General features: G+C 39.0%; 1 protein-coding gene across 1 annotated transcript in view; it reads right to left on the bottom strand.

Moving 5' to 3' along the window:
* Positions 1-15,691, bottom strand: part of slco3a1 (solute carrier organic anion transporter family, member 3A1) — a 36,136-nt gene extending 20,445 nt beyond the window's left edge. The window contains exons 1-2 of the mRNA XM_041997863.1: positions 15,054-15,691; positions 7,924-8,377 (exon numbers count right to left, since the gene is read on the bottom strand). Of these exons, the coding sequence (XP_041853797.1) occupies positions 7,924-8,377; positions 15,054-15,212 (613 nt within the window). The 5' untranslated portion in view covers positions 15,213-15,691. The remainder of the gene's footprint in view (positions 1-7,923; positions 8,378-15,053) is intronic.
* Positions 15,692-22,494: the final 6,803 nt, after the last annotated feature.

Below are 22,494 nucleotides of genomic sequence, written 5' to 3'. Positions count from 1 at the left end.
ACACTTTCTTAGTCCCCCCCATGGTCCAAACTGAGGAATCAAAGATTCATCAAACTAGAAAAGCTGGCATCAATCAGCTGGTTGAGCTAACTCCTAATAACCATTATTTAAACCATCGGTGAAAAACAAGAGCTTAATCAACGCATTGTGGAATTTTTTATCTAATTTCTTCATGTACAAATTTTATGGTTTTCAAGCCACAAATAAGAACAGGGTGCATTAGTCTGACAGAAAATGTGATTTAACGAAAATAAATTGACGTGTTTGCTCTGCAGGTGCAGAAAGTTGTATAGTACCTAAACAGCCTATAAAAACTAAAACCCAACGATCTCTTTTTAAATGACATAAACCAAAACAAAAGCTGTAAAAATCCCTCTTTTTTTAACTTAAAGCAAGCAAAAATGTGTCTTTTTTTATGTAATGAATAACCAATTAAGACACATTCCTTTCTGTTTAATTACTTTCTCATTAAAATAAATGGTAACAACAATTATGATAAACTGCTCTGCAATAACTGAAAGCCTATAAAAAGGCTGAAGAAAAGCATATTTTTATGCAATGCATCGTTGTTGGACTGAACAAACAAGATTTTTTTTTAAATGTTCAACTTTCTCCCCCCACACAAAGATGGACATGGCCTTATGATTTAAAAGTTAACCTACTTAAGCTCATATTCTCTTTCAGTTGAATCAATCTTCAATGCAGCATGATGCTCATTTGACACATCATAGTACAATTTAAAGTGAAACAGACAATGTGCTGTTTCTTTTATGGATTACTTTATGGCTACCTTACAACTGCTACTGAATGGAAGTGCAACGTGTCTGCAGGATCTCTGGTGATCTTGATTTTGCTTATCATGGTGAGTTTCAATAAACTAAAATGGTGAAGGCCAAAATACAGAACCTTTTTAGAGAAGTCCATAAACAAACTTCAGATCTCATAGTGGCTACAGTTATCTTGTATATAAAGCTCAAGCTTTCCTCTCAAAGTAGGGATTTTAGTGAGACTTTGCACATTTATAGTTAATCTATAAAAAACAGACAAATTAAACAGGCATGGCTGGAGCAACTGTGGCAAAACACACCTTGGTATAATAACAGAGTCACTGAAAGACTATCCCACAAAACAGCAGATCTGCATAATAAAGGAAAAAAAAAGAACGACTGCCAAGTCTTTCATCGACTCCTGCTGACTGCAAACATCAGCTCCTTAAAAAAAAAAAATGGGGGGTGAAATTATTTATGTAGAAAATTTGCTCAGTATTTTTTGCCTCCTCACTGTAAAGAACTGAGAAGTAATCTAACTGGATTCAAGGAAGGACAGCTCTCATGTCAAATAGCTCCTTCTGCTCAAATTTAATGAGCCTTTTGCTTGGGGCAAGTTGCGAATCAATCAGGATGACTTCCCATGCACCCAGTGAGAGGACTGCAAAGTGCACTGTCTCCCACCGCTCAGCATTATGTCAGCTTTTTCCCTCTGATTCTTTTACATGATATGATACTCAGAGTATTGGAGGATGATTACTGATTAGCTCTCAGACAGCATGTTGTTGAGCAGCTGTATGTAAGATAATCCCATATTTACTAGCCCCTCTACTCTCTAGGTCTGGGCTGAAAGTAACAGCAGCCAGGCCTGCAGCTCCGTGCAAGAGCCTTTGGGTCTCTCAGAACAGCAAACTGTGGCACACTGTTGCTATGGCAGAAAGACGAGCCCACACAGTTCATAACACTGATGCAGAAGAGCAGCGGATGTTTGAGGAGCTTTTACTGCAATGTCATTTATCATCTTGAGATAAACCAAACTAGTGTTGCCAGGCAAACTCAGCATGCAGCTTATGGCAGGGACGGAAAACCCCATTTAGAATCTAATCCTTCAAGATGACATTAACATGCTCTGAGTTTAAGTAGCTTATATAAACGCCCTACTGCAGCAACTGTTTGGAGTCAGAGCATTTTAGCAGGAATGTTGACAAGACTCTCGAAGATGCCTCGAAGACTTTTGTTATTGTAATAAATGTGATCAGGTTTCCCAACAAACCTAAAGCTATATTTACTCCAGCACGGCTAAAAACAACACAAAATAATTAAATGTAGTGATGTAGAGATCACATGCATAGGTTAAAAAAATAGAAGTAAAATAATCATGGTCATAGTCAGGCCTTTTCTTTTTTTTGCAGTCAGGAAACAAATGAAAGTGCTTGTAATACACCGTGTCAATTTGCATTTATAAAAAAAAGAAAATAGGCATCCGTCATTGTCTATGAGTGGGTGAACTTATGTTTGTTTGACAGTCAAAGTGGGGAGAAAGTGTGTTCATGACATTGTTTGACAAATGAAAGGTTTTGTCAACAGTGTTGCAGAATAAAACGGAGTGCGTGTTTCAGCATCTAAACACAACAATCCTATCTGGACCTTATCTTCTTTTTTTTTTTTAGATGTTGGCAGATGCCTGCACCTTTGAAAGAGTTAAGGTCCTGATTATAATCTCTCAGCAACTATTTATTTGTTTATTTCTAATGCAATGGGCCAACAGGCAATAAAAAATGGACATACAAAAAAAAAAAAACAAAACAAACAAAAGTCATTCTAAAATTTGAAAAACTGAACATTGGTGCATATGTATTAACTCCCCTTTGCAATGAAACCTCTAATTAAGATATGTTGCTACCAATTATTTTAAAAAATCACATAATCAATAAGGTCCACCTTTATGCTACCAAAGTGTCACATGATCTCAGCATATATACACCGGCTCTGATTGGCTGCAGAGTATGCAACGCCACCAAGCAAGCAAGATAATAAAGACCCAGGAGCTCTCCAAACAGGTCCCAGACAAAGCAGTAGAGAAGCACAAATCAGGGTAAGGCTATAAATATAAAAAAAGACGTCTACATTTTTTTAAAATACCACAGAGAATTTAATCCATCGTCAGAAAATTGTATTATATGGCACCACAACAAATCTGTATAGACAGGGTGGTTTATAAGGCCGACGCTGCCAGCCTGAGAGGCACATCCAAAACTCACAGACCAGGCAAGGAGACCATCAATAGGAGAGGCCTAGACTCGAAGAAGCTCTACAGTAGAGACTGGTTTATCTGTTCATAGGATCACCATAAGCTCTACACTCCACAGAGCTGGGCTTTATAGTGGCTCTAAAAAGGCCACTGCTCTGGTCACATGAGACTAAAACTGAACCAGTTGCACATAAAATCTTATTGAAAATCAACTGACATGCTGCTATGGTCTGTAAAAAGTCCCAATGCAACCATCTGACAACTACCTGAACATGGAGACCAATGTCATTCCTCCAGCTCGGAGGAAGGTTTGTTTGATGCAAATCCGGTTGTGGCTCACCTTCCATGTTATGTCAGCTGGCAAAAACATTGTTTTGTTTGCATCTCTACTGTGAAGCAGGTACAAACTCTTACTGAACAGAGAAACTTGGCTACTGTTTCATATCTCATTATGCTGTATGACAACAAAAACAGAAATAAGTAAATAAGAGTAGCTTCACTGGGAATTCAGCAGAATTTAAATACAGTTTGTGAGTCCTGCAGTAGGAAAGAAGCAAAAAGATGCTGAAACAAGTAATGCAAGTAATTAAGTAAGTAAGTATAACACGGTTCTAATCATCATCATACTAAATAAAAGATGGATGTTTTCTTTAATGGTAGGTTATCTTAAAGGCTAGCCTCACATCCCTGCTGGTGTGGTTGTAACTGTCTGCACTCTTAAATCTGAGCACAAGGCATGTGACTAAAATTATGAGATTTTTAAAAGAACAAAATAAACTATAGTTCTGGAAAAAATCATCACATCTGAGCATCTGGGCAGCTCAGATGTGAATTATAAAGCCCAGGTTAATGTTTATCCAGCCTATTACAGTACTGATAAATTTAGACATGATTTTGACATGTCTGCTACCAGCCAGATGGCCATAAGACACTTTAGCATCCCTATTTCCATTTTGAAGTATTTTAAAACTCTAGGTCAATTTAGCAAGAGGGATCAGTATCAAGTGTTGGTGGCTGAATTGCTAGCAAGAAACATGAAAGCATCTGAGTATTCTTAACTTTTCTTTTATCAGCTTGGTGTGTGGTAGTCTGAGCCCGGTTTGCTGTGTGTGCTAGTGTAAGCCGTCAGGTGAGGTGCTGTAAGCCCTGCTTATAAGGCAATAAGAACTTAAAGGGGCAATAAGCAAAATCGTTTCACCGCAAGGTTTGCTGTTGTGCGCTGCCTGTAGACCAAAACAAAGTGTGCAATGAGCCACACCTCCCTCTACCTTTTCTCCTGTGCAAACACCTTGAGACGGTGTGTGAGGTCATGCTACACTCCAGATGAAATTACATCTCTAGTTCTTCATATAGCTATTTTCTAATTACTCCAATCTAGAAATTATGGATTTTCGCCTATTCCCCCTTTAAATAATGGTGCAAAGTTGTAGGATTGGTCTAAAAAGAGGCTCACAACACCAGAAGAGAGATTGAGTCAGATGTCTCATTCACTTAAAGCTACTGCAACCAACAGCGCTGTGAACAAAGAGCTGACTTTCTGTGGTACTTTGACTAATGCATTTCACAAACGTTTCCTTTAGTTTTCAGGAAATTGTGTCTACGTCTGAAAAACGTGGTTTAAATTTCCGTAGAATAATCTTAGCAATACTTTGTAACAGAGCACCAAGTTCAGACTGAAATGTCTCCATCAGTACTTCTAAATCCATGCAGTTAAATCCTATATGTGGCTGCAAAAAGAAACACACATGTGCAAAAGAAATTGTGGAATGTTACATAAGAAGACGTCACCATGATTAATAAATTTATGTCATACTTTGAGTTTACCTCTGCATGTCCTGAACTGCAGGAACTACATACTTAACATTACAGTTTAATGAGAAAAATCCCAGGCTGCTCCTCAAACCTAAAGAGGCAGCTGGTTGAGGTTTATGTCCTATGATACACAACACAAGCCACAGTCTCTTATATGTGTGGCCTGCACTGTATATTTATGCAGTAGGGGTCCTGTGGGAAGAGCCAGAATTAGACGTGGATAGTAAAGGTCATAGTGTAGAGGGAATGGAGATCCTGTTGACACAATCTGTCCAATCAAATTTATTTCCTTTGGCCAGCATTGAGTGCCCACATCTAACTTTGGAAAATAAACCCAAACAACGCCATCCCATAAAAACCCAGGCTGTTGTTTAAATCTGTTTTTAAAGTATGACAGTGCAGTGGTGATCACCATTGAAGTAGAACATGTACCACATAACAACCTTGACAAAAAGATCTAAACAATGACAGTGAACATATCCCAACCTGAGAGACATCTCCGAGGAGTCAGAGCGAGCTTTGCTTGAGTGTGTTTTACACTTGTTAAAACAGCAATAAGACATGCCTGCTGCCGCAAGCAGTGGAAAAGCAGGGAGTCTGAGTCTCTGGAGGAGTTGTTTTTCACAGGCCTGTGTGGTATGCGTGTGCGTCCCGGCCCACTCCGATCCACCTCATGGCTGGCTGGTTGGCATTCCTGCCTTAGTCTGTAATTATGGCTCTTCTCCAGGCCTCTCAGCTCTGCTCCTGCCGGCGCCACCACCATGCTCTTACAGAGACCGGCTTCCACTTTTCACCTGGCCATTCAGCTCAGACTCTAATCAGCTCTGCTGAAATCCATCAGTTATACTTGCTGTCATGTGGCATTTATCAGGGTTACTCGTGATGTTAAATTTACCTTGAACTTACAATTACGTTAAAATCAATAAACTGAATTCATGAACAATGAAAATAATGTCTTCAGTTTTGTTTTCCAGGGTGAATATTCAGACACTTGATATTGAGGAAGAGCCTACGTGCCTTACAATACGTTTCAGACTTGCAGAGGAAGTTTTACTCAAAGCATTCATACATGTTGCAATTATTGCTGATGCTGTCTGCAACTGTAGAGGGAGACAGGTCAGGGTCAAAAGATGTTTGTCTTTCACAGTTTCTGCAAATCACTGGAAAGCATCACCCTTTTCTATCAGCATCTCTGCAGACAGATGATGGAATTATCTTTATGTGTTAAAAAGCAAAAAAAAAAAGCTGATTTTATTTAATTACTTTCTTTAAAAGCAAGACAATGCTTTTTGCTCATTTCAATGCAAACTTGATTGCACTTAAGTCTGAATGGTACATGGGCATGTGGTACGTGTTTATGGAAGTAAATATGGATGCTTTTAATGTTTGTGTATCGATTTGAAAGTACTTGCACAGTCAGAACCAACAAAACTCTGCCCAATTGATGACTGAAATGATTCGATATTGCCACACCGGCGCAGAATTGTGCCTTTTGTCTCACTCCTGTAATGTCCAAGTCGGATGAAAAGCTGCATGACTGTTTAGACTGCGGTCGCTTTGAGACTTTGTATCTGATCTAGGATTATTTATGAAAGTCAGATGCAAAGAAAAAAAAAAACATATTTGCGCCGTTCAGATTGTCAATAAAAAAATCTGATACGAGTCACATATAGGCACGGAGCCTCAGTTGACACAACCTGTTCAAGTCCTGCAAGGAATAAGCAAATATTTGGCAGTGACAACAATGATAATGCAGAAGTATGCTGATGAATCATCAAAACACAACTATATATGAAAGCAAATCTCAGAATTTTTAGACAATCTGCACCATTCATGCAAGCGAGGGCACATGACACGCCTGCAGCAGAAGGATTAGGACGATCAGCTGAGCACGTCTCAATACCACATTGTTCCTCACTGCTCACTGCTTGTTTTCCTCCAACTCTGCTAGCAGCTTATCAGAGGAGCACAGAACCAAATCTCTCCCACACTTATCCCTGCCAAACTTCAATCACTCACAGCCCACTTCCCACCACAAAACAGTGCACGGTGGTGAGAAAATGTTAAAGCCTCCTGTTGCACTTTGTAGGGATCTTTTGTGTTTCAAACATAACATGGGCTGTTCTCTATAAAAACAGCTCATGTGCAGGACAAATAAACACAATGACTGGCAATTAAGGAAATCAGCATTGGGCTCGAGATTACAGAGCACACTGTGGCCTTTGTTCAGGGGTCACATCTGTATGTGAATGACAAAAGGCAACCACACAACATGCTGCTGTGTGAATGCATCAGGAAGGGTGTGTGCCAGCCTGAACTCATCCTACACTCTGGCTCTCATTGTCTCTGCACCACACTGATAACAAACATCACAAACTACACAGACACATCTCATCCACTCCATCAAAGATTGATGTTGAAGTCTGGATGGCAAATTGCAGGCAGAGTCAAAACAACGAAGTGTAATATCAGGACTTGCTGCTATGATTTCTATGTACAGAGCAGATTGACCTAGTAAAATGTGCAGGGTGAGAGGTTTCAGATATTAGGCAAAGTATTAAAGTTGCTTTCTATATTCTAAAATAGCTAAATATAAACACCACAGCAAATGCATATCCCTAAACAGCCATTCTGTATTCAGACTTCTGCAAAGAAAGCACTTTGAAAGCACCTTGAAAAGCCACATCAGCAGCATCTTGCTTGTGAGAGAGTTTCAAGCAAAGCAGGCACCCATAGGGCTCTGTGCCTCTTAAACTGCTGTAACAGAGATTAAGAGGTCCAAGATATGCTCACCTGGCACTGGTGTGTACAGGTCTGCACAACAAAGGAAGAGCACACATGCATCCTGTGTTGACTAAAACTGTGTAAACAAAGCAACCCGATGGCAATCAGCAAACATGCTCATATTTGTCCAGTTTTAGCTGCCTTGGGAAATCAGTGATGCAGCAAATAGGGTGATAATGTGTTTTGCTCACCTTTAAAACTAATTTTATTCAGACAAATTTAGCCTTGTTTTGTCCTAATGTAATATATCTGGTTAAACTGTGTAGAATGTGCTTTTTTGTTATCACCACGTTTTTAAGTATGGCTCACCTATATAGAGTGAGGAGTCTTTTTTCTTCACGTGATCATCGATATAGGAAACCCCCAGTGGCTGCACCGGTGTGGCTCCAATCCCCAGCAGGACCTGCGCCCCGATCAACAGCAGGTACATCATGTTGGTGTTGGCCTTCTTGGCACACAGAGAGTCCTCAAAAACAGGCTTCCCACTGCTGGTGTTGTTGCAAACATCCCGACCCTGGTCGGTCTTCGACGTCTTTCCTGCTTCATAATGTTCAATCAGAAATTCGGGCAAAGCGGAAAGAAAAGCCCCGAAGGCCATGACAATTCCACCGCAGCCAATCAGATGGGGTCGATGTGCTTTGGCTCCAAAATAGCTGACAAACAGGATCAACGCTAGGTTGCCTATCTCAAAGCTACTGGCGATCACTCCGACGTCAGCACTTTGCAGGTTGAACCGCCGCTCCAGGGTGGTTAGCACGCTTACCTGAAAAAGAAGAGGACAAAGGAATCAAAGCAGGGTGAATGAGATTGAATGAAGCAACAATGTGAAAAAATACAAAAACATCTACATTAGGTTCAGCAAGGGACAATAATGAGCATGTATCTAATTCTTCCATACACAGTCTTGGTCAAATCATGTGTGTTTTCATAATTGATGATGATGAGTCTTTCCGTTGCAGTGTAGCCTAAATAACAAGCTGTTTAGATGTTCCACACGGTGACCCCTCCCTGCCAACAAGCCTCTGTTTCTGATTAGCCAGGCAGAACAGAAATACTTCCATCGCTCATCACAAGCTTCTCCCTTTCACCAGCTGCCATCCACACGAGTTCAGAGCTTACTAGAAAGTTCTAGTTGGAGCAAACAAAGCAGAAAGGCTGTTTAGGCCAGTCTGTGTGGAATACAGTGGCATCAAAGTGAATCAGCAGACAGTAATTACAAACCATGTGGCCACATTCATTTTCAGGATTACAGACAAGTAGACTGTATATTTGGTGGGACACTTGTATATAATGTTGAAAGTCAGCATCAATTTGCTGTGAAGTCAAGGAAGGACATGCTTGTGTTATGTGGGAACAGTCTCTCAGTGCAATGGGAATCAGTCACATTAAAAACAGTCAATGCTATTTTTAAATATGGGCCCAAACTAACCTTAAAAGGGCACCACAGTTTTCCACGTTCCAAGTGCCTCAGTGAAAGATGTGGGACTGACCTCTAAAACAACGGGTCCGACCGACACAAACAGGCTCGACCCGTGAGAAGGAGCTCCAACAGTTTATCAGCTGATTTGGATTTGTAATTTGTTTGTACACAGGCATGATCGATGTGGCTTTTTAAGCCTCAGAACTGAAAAATTTTAAATTTGGTTTTTAACTTCTTGGATGGAAACCAAATAGCATTTTATGTTATGTTTCAAATGCGCCAACATGGCTCAAGGAATTTAATATAAATGTGTTATATAATGATTTAAAGTTGCATTTCTTGCTGTTATAAGTTAGAGACAACATCTCAAGATCTCCAGTGAATGATGCATTTGAATTGATTGATTGATGATATGAAACTGCAGCAGCACTCCAGCCAAGACTTGATAAACACTTGGCTACTAAACCATCTCTTTTAATTAGGGGTGAGCGAGAACACTGTGTTCTTTTATTAAAAACTAAACAGACTCATGTTATTCACCTGATTTACATGACAGCCTGTCATAGCAGCTCTTTGTGTCCACGACGGAGTTACGCCCTGATGCTACACACATAGACACGTGCGCACACACACAGGTGAGCACACACACACGTCAACCAAAGTTTTTGGAGAGAAGAAAAGAAAGACAAGCCCATAGCTGTTGAGGGGCCCTACGCAAGACCCGGTGTTGTGTTGAAATAAGCACCACTACCAAAATGTTTGTTTCATTGTTTTATGTGGTTTGGGACGGGGGATGGGTCTATGGCAGTGCAAGAATTTTTCGCAACTCTTCTTTTTTTCTGAGTCGCTAGAAGGGTCTGAATACTCGCCAAATATAGCAGCAGTGTCTCTAAATTGGCACCATTGGGTAGCAATGGCTGCAGGTCTACTTCCTGCACTTGCTCAGGATCAACTTTAAAAGTGTGATATCTTTAGAAACACGTGACAAAATAGCAGAGCGTATTACGGCAAAATTATTTTAACAAGCACAGTTTTTTGATAAACATTTTTTTTAACACTCTTTTTTTGATTATTGGACACCGAAATCCAGATTCTGAGCTGAGGTCCACCCTGTTTCATGGGCGGAGATACAGTTAAATGACGCCACTGCACCAGAAATGTGTGATCGTGTGACGTCTTGATGTCACATTTTCTATGGGTGTCAAAAAATCTACCAGTATTACCACAAAGAAACAATATGGAACACCTCTACTGTCAATCCACACAAGTAATGTACGCAGCATTTTCTCTGTAAGATGTGTTTGAAATAAAATCTGTGACTTTTAGGAGCCAGAAGTCATTCTTGCAGTTCCACTGAACACAACCACAGTCATTGCCTCACTTTAGATCAAAGCTCAGGGAGTATGATTGTTGGGAGTGCTTCATGCTGCAGTCCTTCTGTAAAGTTCAATGAGTGGAAAACTCTGGAATGAGTCATGGCGTTGTTGCCCCTTAGGTGTTTTTTTTTTCTTCCACAAATGCCAACACACTGCATAGGTAATATTCATCCAAGCAGGCTCCACCCATTTGGGATTGGATCTTGTAACGTCTCGTCCAATCAAATCCTGGTGGATCTGGAGTTCTGGTGGAAGGCCTGAGCAATTTTGTGGGTCTAACTGGAGGCTTAAGTAGGAAAAGGGGTTCCATGTGTTTTGCTCTTCCGCTTTGACTTAAACAGGCTATTTTCCAGGAAGAGTAAAATCAGTATAAATTATATGGGAAAAACTAAGTGGAATGCACACTGGTCGGTGGTCAAAGCCACAGTTTGCCCACATTACAACCCAAGACTGTGGAAATGTTTAATCTGTTGCACAGCAACAAAACAAACTTCATGCTGAACAGAAGCCTGTCACCAAGCAGAGGAGCGAGTCTTATCTAAGCATGTGGAATCCCAACCTCCGGAAATATTTCTCAAGACAAACTGACATAGTTGTATTATGATACAACAGCACATTAGGAACTGACGCAATGGGTGAGCAGTGAATAACTGAAGCTTCAGCTAGATAGAATAATTTCCACTCTGTTTTATGAAGTGCAAGTTACTAAAGGTGGACTGAGGGATGGCTGATGGCACTTTAACTCCACTGCCATTTTAGTTATTTATAAAACTTATATAATTGGTAGCAACACAGTTTGAACACATTTTTCTTTTGAGATTTTGCGTCTCTGTATTGCAGGAACCTTAGATTTGGAAAAAGTGTGCCAGTATTCTGACTTCTCATATAAACAAAACCACTTCTCACTTTAGGTTTTTAAACATTTACCACTTTCTGAAGGCTGCCTGATGTCAAGTATTCTGGTAAAGGCTACACCTCTGCACAAAAAGGTCCTAGGCTGACACAAACAATAAATCACCCAGATGTTACAGCTCTAATTTATGTCTCCTTTAACTCAAGCCTAAACATGGAGCCCACTGAGAACACTGCAAGAGGACAGTAAAATAAAAAACAAACAAACAAAAAAACAAAAAACAAATCAAAAAACAACTCTATCTATAGATTTTAAAATAACATTAAGGTTTTGTTGAACATTTAGGCTTCTCCTTTCAAACAGCTGATTCATAGCAACCTCAGTGTATCAGGTTTTTGGAGACACACAACAGTTCAGGTTCAAGGATTCATACGACCGAGAGAGTTTTAATTCCCCTTTATTTCAGAATAAAAATTCTGACCTTTAAAATGACCTTGTGAACTGACTTTAAATTCAAATTGAATAATTCCTCAATCATGTATATGTTCATTCCGCTTTAAATTAATTGAGTACCGGAACGGTACTCGATCCCCCTTCTCCTCCTCAGCTGACCAAAGTGAAGTAGCATGCTGGTGTTGAGCTGCTGCTTAAAAACTAAATAAAAAAGAGAGAGAAAATAGCTCTTATTATGTGGTCTTTCATGTTGTAGACAAAACGAAAAGAAGCAGGAACTGGAGTTCATTTTCTTCTGGTAGATGTAAATACGTCACATCTGCCTCAGAACCCTTCCCAACCCCCAGATTGTAGGTGAAATTGAATAAGGGAGATTAAATATGTTTTCCATGTAAATCTCAATTCTGAATTACTATTTCCATGTAAACGCGACAGAGAACACTTTAATTCCAAATTATTTAATTCTGAATAATTAATTCCCAATTAAAAAACACCACGTAACCGTGGCCTCTGTAGCTCAAGTTGTTTGTTGTTGTTGTCCATGAGGCACAACCTCTACCTTTGCATAAGGCAATCATAGAATTCATCAGATTTAAAGGTGGAAACTGAGCAACGCTACTGATGCTGTAATGTTTTGCTGTTTGATATATACATTTTGAATTTAGATTTATTACAATTTACAATAAAATAGAGAAAAAAGATAATAAAAATGTTGATTTCTTAATAAATAAATGCAGTAAATCTGACAAAAACTGTTCATAGAGGCTCAGAAGTGCCATCTCTGAGACACCTAGAATTGAACAGCCACATTAATTTGTGAAAAGACGCGGTGTTAGTTAAGCCCTTTGCATGTATATCTGTGCAGATACTTAAGACAAAGTACTGACTCAATTTGTAAATCAAATGCTATATGCATTTTTTTAGATTAAATGAAATAAGACAGCTGAATGAATGCACCGCAGATCATTTACTGTGTAATAACTGAGTGATTGTTTGATGTGATCACATGTAATATCCTACTGTTTAACCATTAAGCTTCAACCTGCTTGTGAACAGGGGATTTTACAACCTCTTATGCTATATTTTCAGTTAATACGATAAAAATCTACATGCAGTAGAGCAGAAACGATTATTCTATCAACCCATTGACAGAAAATAATCTGCAGCTATTCTTGGAATAAATTAATCATGTTAGAAATTTATTAAAGTTAAGAGAAATGCTACAATTAATCAGGTTGGGCTCTTAAATAAAATATGTTTTAGTAATATCACACTTCAGACTGAATGTTACTGGACTTGTAGTCTGCCGACATCCCTCTACCTTACATTTTACCAGGAGAAATGTGGAACCTTGGCATTAATGATATAGCCCATCTGATACTTCCGGTTGTCCAATAAAGTCTTTGCTTAATGAAAATTATGTGGGGAAGCTTGAGAGTAATTTGGAAGTCATGATCACAGTTTTCAAACAGAACTGCTCAGACTCGGCTCTGTCTGCAGCTCATTTAGCAAAGCTGAGCAGGCGGTGACGCAGAATCAAGCTGTGTCTCCGTAGCAGGCTGAGAACTGGTTTAGGAAAAATATTGCTGGAGAGTTAAACAATAACACTCTCATTTCCCATTTTAAAAATAAAAAAATCTATAACAATTTCTTAATTATATGGATGAATTAAAAAATATTACTCAATATATATTTGATTTTTCTACTCCCTAAGGATTGTAATGTCATTGACAGTAAAAGTCCACTCCCAGTAAGGCTCTAGTTTTTGCTACTAACCACAAGATTTCTGTAAAATCAGGACATCCTCAATCATGACAACTGAGCTGAAACCCAAATGTTCATTAAATTAACTGATTCAAATGTCTGATTCAAAGAGTCTTTTCTGCATTGCATCAGATGTAATTACAACAAGAAACTGATTCACATCAATCATTACACAAAACAGTTAAATCATCTGAAATAACTTCAGAGCTGGCACTCACATACGTTGGCGCACTGTTGTGTGTATTTCATTATTTTCACTGTTTGGTTTCAGCCAAGCGACTAAGTTTGAACATGCAGTACATTGCTAATTGTCTTGTACAGTAAGCAGCTCACAGGAGGCACTTGGGGGCCACGAAGGTTGAGTTTTTCCCCTCCTATGCCAGCAAGCAGTATATAAGAATATAAGGACAATCATCCAATCAGAGATGCCATACCTGCTTGTTCAGGTAGACACAAGTTTATAAGACTGACACTGAGCCAGATACCTGATGGTCTGTCTGTTTAAAGAGAGTGCCATAGAAATTAGCTGTGCTGGCCAGACAAATGAGGAAAGCAAAAAGCTGAATGTGTTTACCAGATTAAATAACACCAAGCTTCACCTTCCACTTCTGGTTTATAATCCATTCACTGTTTGAACAGGTGTTCAAAACTGTTGAGCCATAAAAAAAGAAAAACAGGTTGCTCAGCCTGTTTCATATGATACAAACGATAAAGAGGAAGACCCTCTCTCTTTTTTAAATTTTTTTTATTTAATAAGAAATCACTCGGAGTGGCACCACCGTGCTTCACCACTGCTCTGAGTTGCAGGATGCTCAGCATGTTCATTTACAAGGAAGACGTTCCTCTCCAAATATGGCAAAGGCATTTAGGCTTTCTCTTTTGATTGGAAGCAAGCTGATGATTTACTCCCATTCTCGGAGAATAAACAATGCCAGTGTTGAAAAACATAAACTTAAATGTCCAAAAATGGTCATCCAGGATGCTTTTAAGAGCATTATGGAGCACTTGAAATAGTTCGGTACCATAAAAAAAATCAATAAAAAAGTTGCTGCATGCTTTCACATACTTCTGATTTGTAGTTTTCATTGGAAGAACATAATGAAAACATTTTATAAAACCAAACAAGTATGCGTTGTCAGTGTTAGTGGATGTAAAAGTTAAAGAGAGCATAGCTTGAAAATAAGCAACAGCGTGAATTAAAGGAGAATTCTTGACCTTGAATGACATGTTGGGTCAAATCAGCCAATTACTGCCTCTCTAAATCTGATTAGATTATTGTCATTACTGGGAACCAAATCTTCACAACCGCTTCCTACAAAAAGGGAAAGGTTTGAGTTAAAGAAACAAAAACAAATATGATACAACACCAAAAGATAAAGAGGGGAGGCTGTAGATATTTTCCCGCATAAAATCTGTCCTGCTGATTGTACTTTACTGAGGAAGGTTTCAGTCTCTGCTGCTTGCAGACCTGCTGAAATCTCATATGCAAAACATGAAACCCAAGATTCACTCTTAGCGTCTGAATGTACAGTAACAGTAAGTGCCGCACGAGCTGAGGTTGCGTTACACTCACCAGGTATGCTCCGACGGTGCCCTGCGCCAACATGAGGGCGCATTCCGATATCAAGAATATCTTGATATTTGAGAAACATGAGGAGTTTTTGCGGAGGCTGTCTCTTTCTAGCATGTCCCCACCGCTCCGGTCCGAGTCCCGGTGCTTCTTCACCTGCATCCTCCCTGCTAGTCCCACAGCTCTGCGAGAAACTGAAACACACGGGAGGAGGATGACCGCAGGACGACACTGGCACGTAAAGCGTTTCGCTTTCTTCCGCAGGCTACATTCGCGGTGCTCCTTGGCGCTGTTTCCACTTCTTCAGCAAACTGTTTGCCTTTCATCTGACAAGCTACGAAACACACAACCAAACTCCGCGGTTCCCACTGGCTCGTCTGCTTCTAAACATTGCCCCCTCGTCGACGACGCGCAGAAACGTGTGAACTCTCTGGAAGGGTTAGCGAAGGCACAAGAGAACCACCGGCGCGCACATTTCTGTCAAATGGCATGTTTCCGCGCGGGGTTCTTCTGGGGTTTTCGCAGCAGGTGAAGGTTGCGCTCAGCACCTTCTTCTAACTCCGGCAGCTCCGGGCTGTCATGGTCCTTCACACACAACGACTGCTCTGTGTCTGTGCTCCCACCTCCCTGCGCCACTCTCCTCCTCTGTAGCACATGCACAGCTCTAGAGGCGCTGTGCAGCAGCACCACAACTTGGAAATAGCAACACTACAGTTGTCCTCTGGGGCCCCGTGTGTATCTCTCCGTGTGTGTTTTTCTGTTAATGTTTGAGGTTTTATTTTGCTGAGAACTCGAGGATACTTTATTTGTTCAGTGTTAGCTTATGAAAACACTTTTACGATTTTGTACAGTACCTCGCATCATATGATATCAGCTGGCAGAGAGAATATTAACTATTTTAATTGGACTGTCTCAACGATACCTCAAAACAACCAAACAAAAAAACTGATCAAAACCAGATCATAAAAAAACATCAGTGTAAAACTTTGCTTTGGGTGTTAAACGCATAAAAGTTTATTTTAAAAAAAATATTTTCACTGATAATTTTCCCCTTATGAGGTTTCCAGTGCTGTACAACTGTCACTAAACAACAAACCTGACTCAAGTTTTCCAATGAGAAATCTCCATGCTGGAAATATCACTCACTGTAACTTGTGTACTTAATTACTGAATCATTTTTATTAGTTCATTTCCTTTTAGTCACTGAATACTCCCACAGTCACTTGTAGACAGATTGCTGCATCTGGACAGAATCAGTTCCCATTTAAATTATGGCTTCATCTTAGTCTCTTGAGATTTGACTACTATCAGACTTTTCATTTAAAACATAGGAAAAAAAGCTAATAATCATATTTTTCTCTTAACAATTTAAATACAAAGCCTGGTTTGGTTAAATGTGAAACAACTGGCACGCTCTTGCCATGCTGCCTTTAGCAGAACTTTACTGAAGATGTAGCAGGAGTTATGATGTTTGTGCGTCAAGTTTCCAACATTTATTATTGGATTATCGTGTCAGCATGTCTGGGATGAGGTATTGCAGTGGTTATGATGTAACACAACCTCTTAATGTGATGACTATGGGGTGGAACTGAAGAGGATGATAAACAAATGTGTTAAGGCTGCAAGGGTTTTATGTTCAAGTTTGTATTTAGCAGCAGAACCGACAAGAGGCTTCGTCCTTAAAGGTTAAGGTCATTTTTAGGGATTTTTTTTCTTTTTTTTTCTTTTGGAAAAGAATCTATGTCTAAGTTGGTCACTGTCATAAAACATGGTCTTTTGGGATTTTTATTTTTAGATATTTTTACTCTTCACTTTTGCTCCTGCTGTTTTATATTATTTTAGACAGTCTATATTTACTTATGATGAAACATGACTCAGGGAAAACTGTGATAGATAAGTTTAGCAGCTTTTCCAGAAACAGAAGTTAAATCTACAGTTGTTGCCATAACAATTAAAAGAAAACAAACAAAGAAAACATTCAGGAGTTCTTTAGGATGTAATGGTGCATTTTAATGATAACATTTTCCCCCAGTAAGAAAAAACACTTATGTCAGCTGAGCAAACATGCAGCTGTAAACCCAGAGGCAGTTAATTGTGCATGCAAATGTTCATGTAAGCTATAAAAATCAAATGGATGCTGTAATCATTTTAACAATATTATTTTAAATATACCCACAATTCTAGTCATGTAGTAAACCCGGAGGACCTGAATGTGACTTGCTTCCTAAGAACAACAGTAGAGCTAAAGCACAAGGAGAACTATAAATGACTACTGCAAGATTTACTAGTCAACTGTGATTCATTGCAGCCTCCTCATTCCCAGACTGAGTTTTGGCAGGTGTCCAAAACAAAGTGATCATGAATCGTAGACGTTGCCGCGCTCTTGACCAGCACACTCCTACACAGAAATCCTCTCCACAGTTCTGTACGTTCTTTACTTAAAGCAAGAAACTGAGTCAACCTTTGACTGCATTAAACTGCCAAAACTGAGAAATACATGCAAAAATGCTTAGCTAAATGACAGTTATGAGAAATGTAAATCTAATGTGAAACAAAAACTAATGAGTGAAACCATACAACACAGGTGCAACAGCAAAGCTCTGTGCATGTGTGTAGTTTGAATGTTTATTAAATTACAGCAATCCATCCCCTACAGCTTTTGAACCAAAGTTATGCTTAATCAGCTGGGCTTTAAAGGCACTCGTATGAAACTGGCGCATGGCTGGTTAAAGAAACCACTTTGTGTTGTGATTTATTAAAGATAAATTTGACTTAATGGTTGGCAAACCACACGAAAACCAAACAAAGCACATCAGCATGAAATATGTCCTTCAGGCTCTACTTTGCGGAGGGAGAGGCAGGTCTCTGTGCCTTTTCTCATTTAAACTCCAAATTCAAATCCCCCAGGCCAAATTCACACAAATATGCAGAAGACCTGCAGCAAAAACATCACACTAACCTGTTAGGCAGGTGGAGGGAATCCAGCTCTAGTTGTGTAACACCCATCAGGTAGGCTGGTAGGCAGGTTCCCTGTATCATCATGAGGATAAAAAAGCAAGATACAGAACCTTGAGAGATACAATTTCTTGTTAATAACATTCTATGCAGCTGGTAATTAGTACATAATACTCGTCAGAGAGCTAGCGAGTGAAAAAGGCTAGTATGAGTTACAGAAAAACACCTGCAGGTAATGATGAAACGACTAATGCTGACACTTTCTGCCACATAATCATCAGGACATGGTACTCGGGTTACATCAAGAGGACGCGTTATCTGATTATTGTTGACTACAATTTGAAAAAAAAAACGTATACTTGGTCTCATCTTGGGACAAGAGCTGGAGGACTACAAATACAGGTGAGTTTAGCTGAACACCAGACTAAACTGGAAATGCAACACAAGCCTGTTTGCAAGAAGGGATGGAGCAGACTCTACTTATTTAGATTTTTTTCCCTTTAGAACAAACAAGGCCAGGTTGTGCAATATTTCGAGAAACTGCACAAACCCAACAGTTACAGCACAGACTCTACAGGCCTCAGTTAGCTTGTTAAATGTTAAAGTACAGCTTGTTTGGAAGGGTTGTCAGGAGAAAACGGCTAACCACTAAGGCAGCATAGATAAGGTTTGAAAAGTTTCAAACAAAACCAAAGAGGAGATATCGAACCAAAATTAGGATTTATGCTTAATTTGGGGACACAGGACCTGAGCACTTTGCAGTCACTGAGGCAAACATGACTTCTCCATACTCTGCATACTAAAGTATTGTCACAATCTGGTAACTTTTAGTTTACTAAAAAATACTTGTTGTACCTTTATTTAAATCCCCTTCTGTGTGATTCCATCCCTCCCTGATTGTCTTTATTTATATCCTTTTGTCTCCTTTCCCTCCCAGCTACTTAAACTGTGTTCTTCTTCCCTTCTCTGCCAGATCATCTTTTCCGTTTACCCACGTTTCAGTTTCTTTCAGTTCTTCTGCCTCAAGTTTTGAAGCCTGACATAAGAATCTTGTTATGAATAAAAACATCAGTTTTTTGCACTAATTTAGTATCTGAGTGCACTTCGTAAATCCGACCTGTCTGACCCTGACACGTATTTAAGATATGCAAGTCAGCTAAAGCTGAGTCATGCAATTTGAATGAACCACACAAGCAAATCCACTACAGAGTGGCTAAAAATAGAAAGCAACCGAGGTGTTGTAATGGCCCAACCAAGCCCAACCCAATTTGCTAAATTTGAGTGTAAGTTACTTAGTAGGAAATCTGTTTAATATAGTTAATTTAAAATATTTCTAAAATATATTTTTATAGTGTAAGATTAAGATTAGGGCTGTATTTGTGTGTGTGTTTGTGTGTGTGAACCTTTGCTGCTCTGTGAGTGTGTTTACATACAGTACATGGGCAGGAACATGAGTCAGGTAGAGGGTGGAGACGGATCGGAATGATGCCAGAATGTAGGAATGGCAAAGCCTGCACAGTATTGTTTGCCATCTAAAACAGCTGCTATTTATAGGATTTTGAAAAGGGTGGATGGTGGAAAAGAGGCCCAACCCATTTGCTGAGAGACATTGGGAAATTTGGAGGCGTTTGAGGAATGAGTGGAAGTACAAACAGTACTGTACTGTGATGTTTCCTGTTTAAACTTTTGAGGAAAGAATACCAACACTACCTGCTATTCTAGTTTTCCAAAGAAAATCTAGACTTTTCTAACAATACAGGACATTTTTTCCTTTGTATGATAAACTTAAAAACATGATAAACATACTTTAGAAAGAATGTTATTTGTCTTTTAGTTTTATAATAACCATTGCACATCGGTCTAAAGTTATGAATTGGCATTGTAAAGTACTATTAATGGATTCTGACTCACTTAAATGAACCGTTTCCATGCTTTTAGTTTTCGGTATTTATTTTACAACATTATTAAATGAATGAAATAAAAATAACTTAATCTAAGGGAGAAATTATTATAATAGTAGGCTATAATTTACTATAATAATTATAGTTTTTGTGTAAGATGACATTCAGCAGAAACCAAGATAGTTTGAAACAAAGTGACTCAGAAAGTCATGACTGGAGCACGACTGGTTATGCACAGACATGCAACTGGCCTGTCAAGGTCAAAAACACAATGGAGCTAAAAATGGCGCAGACAAACACTTGATGTAACCTTCTATCTAAAATCAACAATGTATTTAAAGCATTGGGTAATAAATGTACTTCATTAAACTTTACATGTACAAACATAGATGGGCAGCCAAATCTGCTTAATAAAATACCTTATTATAATGCATTTAAATCTTTTTTGTCTGATTGTTTTATTCATTATACTTATCTTGTGTGCATTTATTTTACGTGTTTGTATTTTGCAGCACTGAAATTTTCAGTCAGAGCGTGGAAACTAAGTGGGAAAGGCATACGGGTTCAGATCTAATCTTCTCTGAATTATTTCCTGTTTGAACAACATTTTTTTTACAGAATAAAGTGTAGAAAGACTCAAAAACCATTACTTTCAAAATCCAACAAGCACTCTGACTTTTCATGGTTCACTGAACTGAAGCTGTGTCCTGCACAGGGTTGTATCCCCAGTAAAAAAAAAAAGCTTAGGACAGACTCTCCTTGTCTGTTACTGCTGCTGTCAAGAGCAGCTCATGCCACTGTGTTATCATCACTGAACCCTCTAACACCAGTTCAGATATGACTATCTAAACTCCTGATTAAAGACGGACATGGAGTTCTTTGTTGTCTTGTTGAAAATAATAAATTATCACTTCTCATGTTAGTGGACCCTAGCATCCCCTTGTACACCTTAAGCCTTTTTTTCTATGCCACAGCAGTTGCTATGGAGACAGTTTCTAGATATGGGCAGCAACCACGGTGCAGAAGGACTTGTGCCGTTGTGAACTTATCAGCGGATTAAATAGAAATGAGATGTGACTAATTGTAAAACACAGTGGCCATTTTGAAGAACAAATCTAACAACACTGTCAGCGTCTAATTTGTTTTAGCTCCATAAGTCGGCTATGCTTAGTGAATTGTATACACGTTATATACTTTTTAGTGGTATTGTGCACTTAATAAAATAATGTCAGCACATGCTACTGTGGTTGCCAGTCTAAGTGTTGCCTTTTGCAAATATTTCCAGCTTGTTGAGCAGTTGAACACATCAAAGCCAAAAATTCATAGCAATACACATGACACTAATCCCTCATAGAAATCCACTTAGCTAGCAACCTAGCTAGCATTAACACTGCACTATAAGGCTTAAAATGTACTTTATTTCTGTCTGAAAATCAGAAGGTGAACCCTTCCCTTACACTTTACTCAAGACTGTAACCAAGGATTAAAGGAATTCAGTTTCTGCATCCACTCATGCAGGAAACCTCTGTGACATCAGTGCAGCTACCTGCACCAGCCTGCAAGGTTCTACAGGTCCCTATGCAGCAACTATGTGCACAGAGTGTTTACTGAACATGCACTGACATTAATCTCCATTCAGAAAAGAAGGATGAAAGAAAAGAGTAGCACATGTGCCCACATGGGACGTGTTGTGACAGATAACTCAAAGGGTAGCATGACTGCACACACATTTACAGTCCCAAATGGTTTGTGTGTGTGAATGAAACCAAATACCTGACATTAATATTTACTTGCCATTGTAAAGTCCCTCGTGTAAACAAATCAGCAAGTTTAAGCAATGGAAAGATTGCAATACAACTCACAACACGTCTTTGTTTAATTTGAAGCAATAAAAGACAATAAGCAACTTAATTGGCTTGGATAAAGATCAAACCTGGTGGGAGACCTGATGTTGTTCAAAGCACAAAATACATAGACAAAGCAGCTACGAAAAAAGATCTTCCAAGTTTAAACATGAGGTTATTTTTGTTACATGATGAGATTTATTTATGAGCCGCAGCCTTCAGAGATTCAGAATAGACTACAAGTGATCACTTTAACAACCTGAATCTGACTGTATAGCAAACTCATCATAACTTTGATGCTTTTTTCCCAATTTTGATTATTTATGGTGGTCATCATTTTTGCATATTTGCAAAGTTGTAAAATGCATTTGACAGTTTGAGGTTTGGGTAGCACCTCAAATTTTCTGGCTTAAAATTAACAGAAAAAAACAAACAAACAGTTCTTTATAATATGATTAATTGTCAACTAAAATGTCATTACTGTGACAGCGTTGCAGCTATTTCTCTTTTCTGAAATCCTTGGACTAGAATCAGGTGACCATGGCTTTCACTGCTTGTTTAACAAGTAACAGCCTTCTCCTTCAGTCTGAACCAGAGCTGAATGCCAGCATTTATCAACCTGTTTGTAAGACAATCAGAGGTGTTCATCAAAAGCCAAGAAAACACAGTTTTAGTATCAAGTTTCAGCTACTTTAGTGGAGCCAAGAACAGTCAAATTCTGACTCTTCTGTAACGACTTTCATT

Source organism: Melanotaenia boesemani, chromosome 10 (genome assembly GCF_017639745.1).
Source record: "Melanotaenia boesemani isolate fMelBoe1 chromosome 10, fMelBoe1.pri, whole genome shotgun sequence".
In the NCBI taxonomy this organism is placed as follows: domain Eukaryota; kingdom Metazoa; phylum Chordata; class Actinopteri; order Atheriniformes; family Melanotaeniidae; genus Melanotaenia; species Melanotaenia boesemani.
This window is presented reverse-complemented; position numbering and strand designations above follow the sequence as displayed.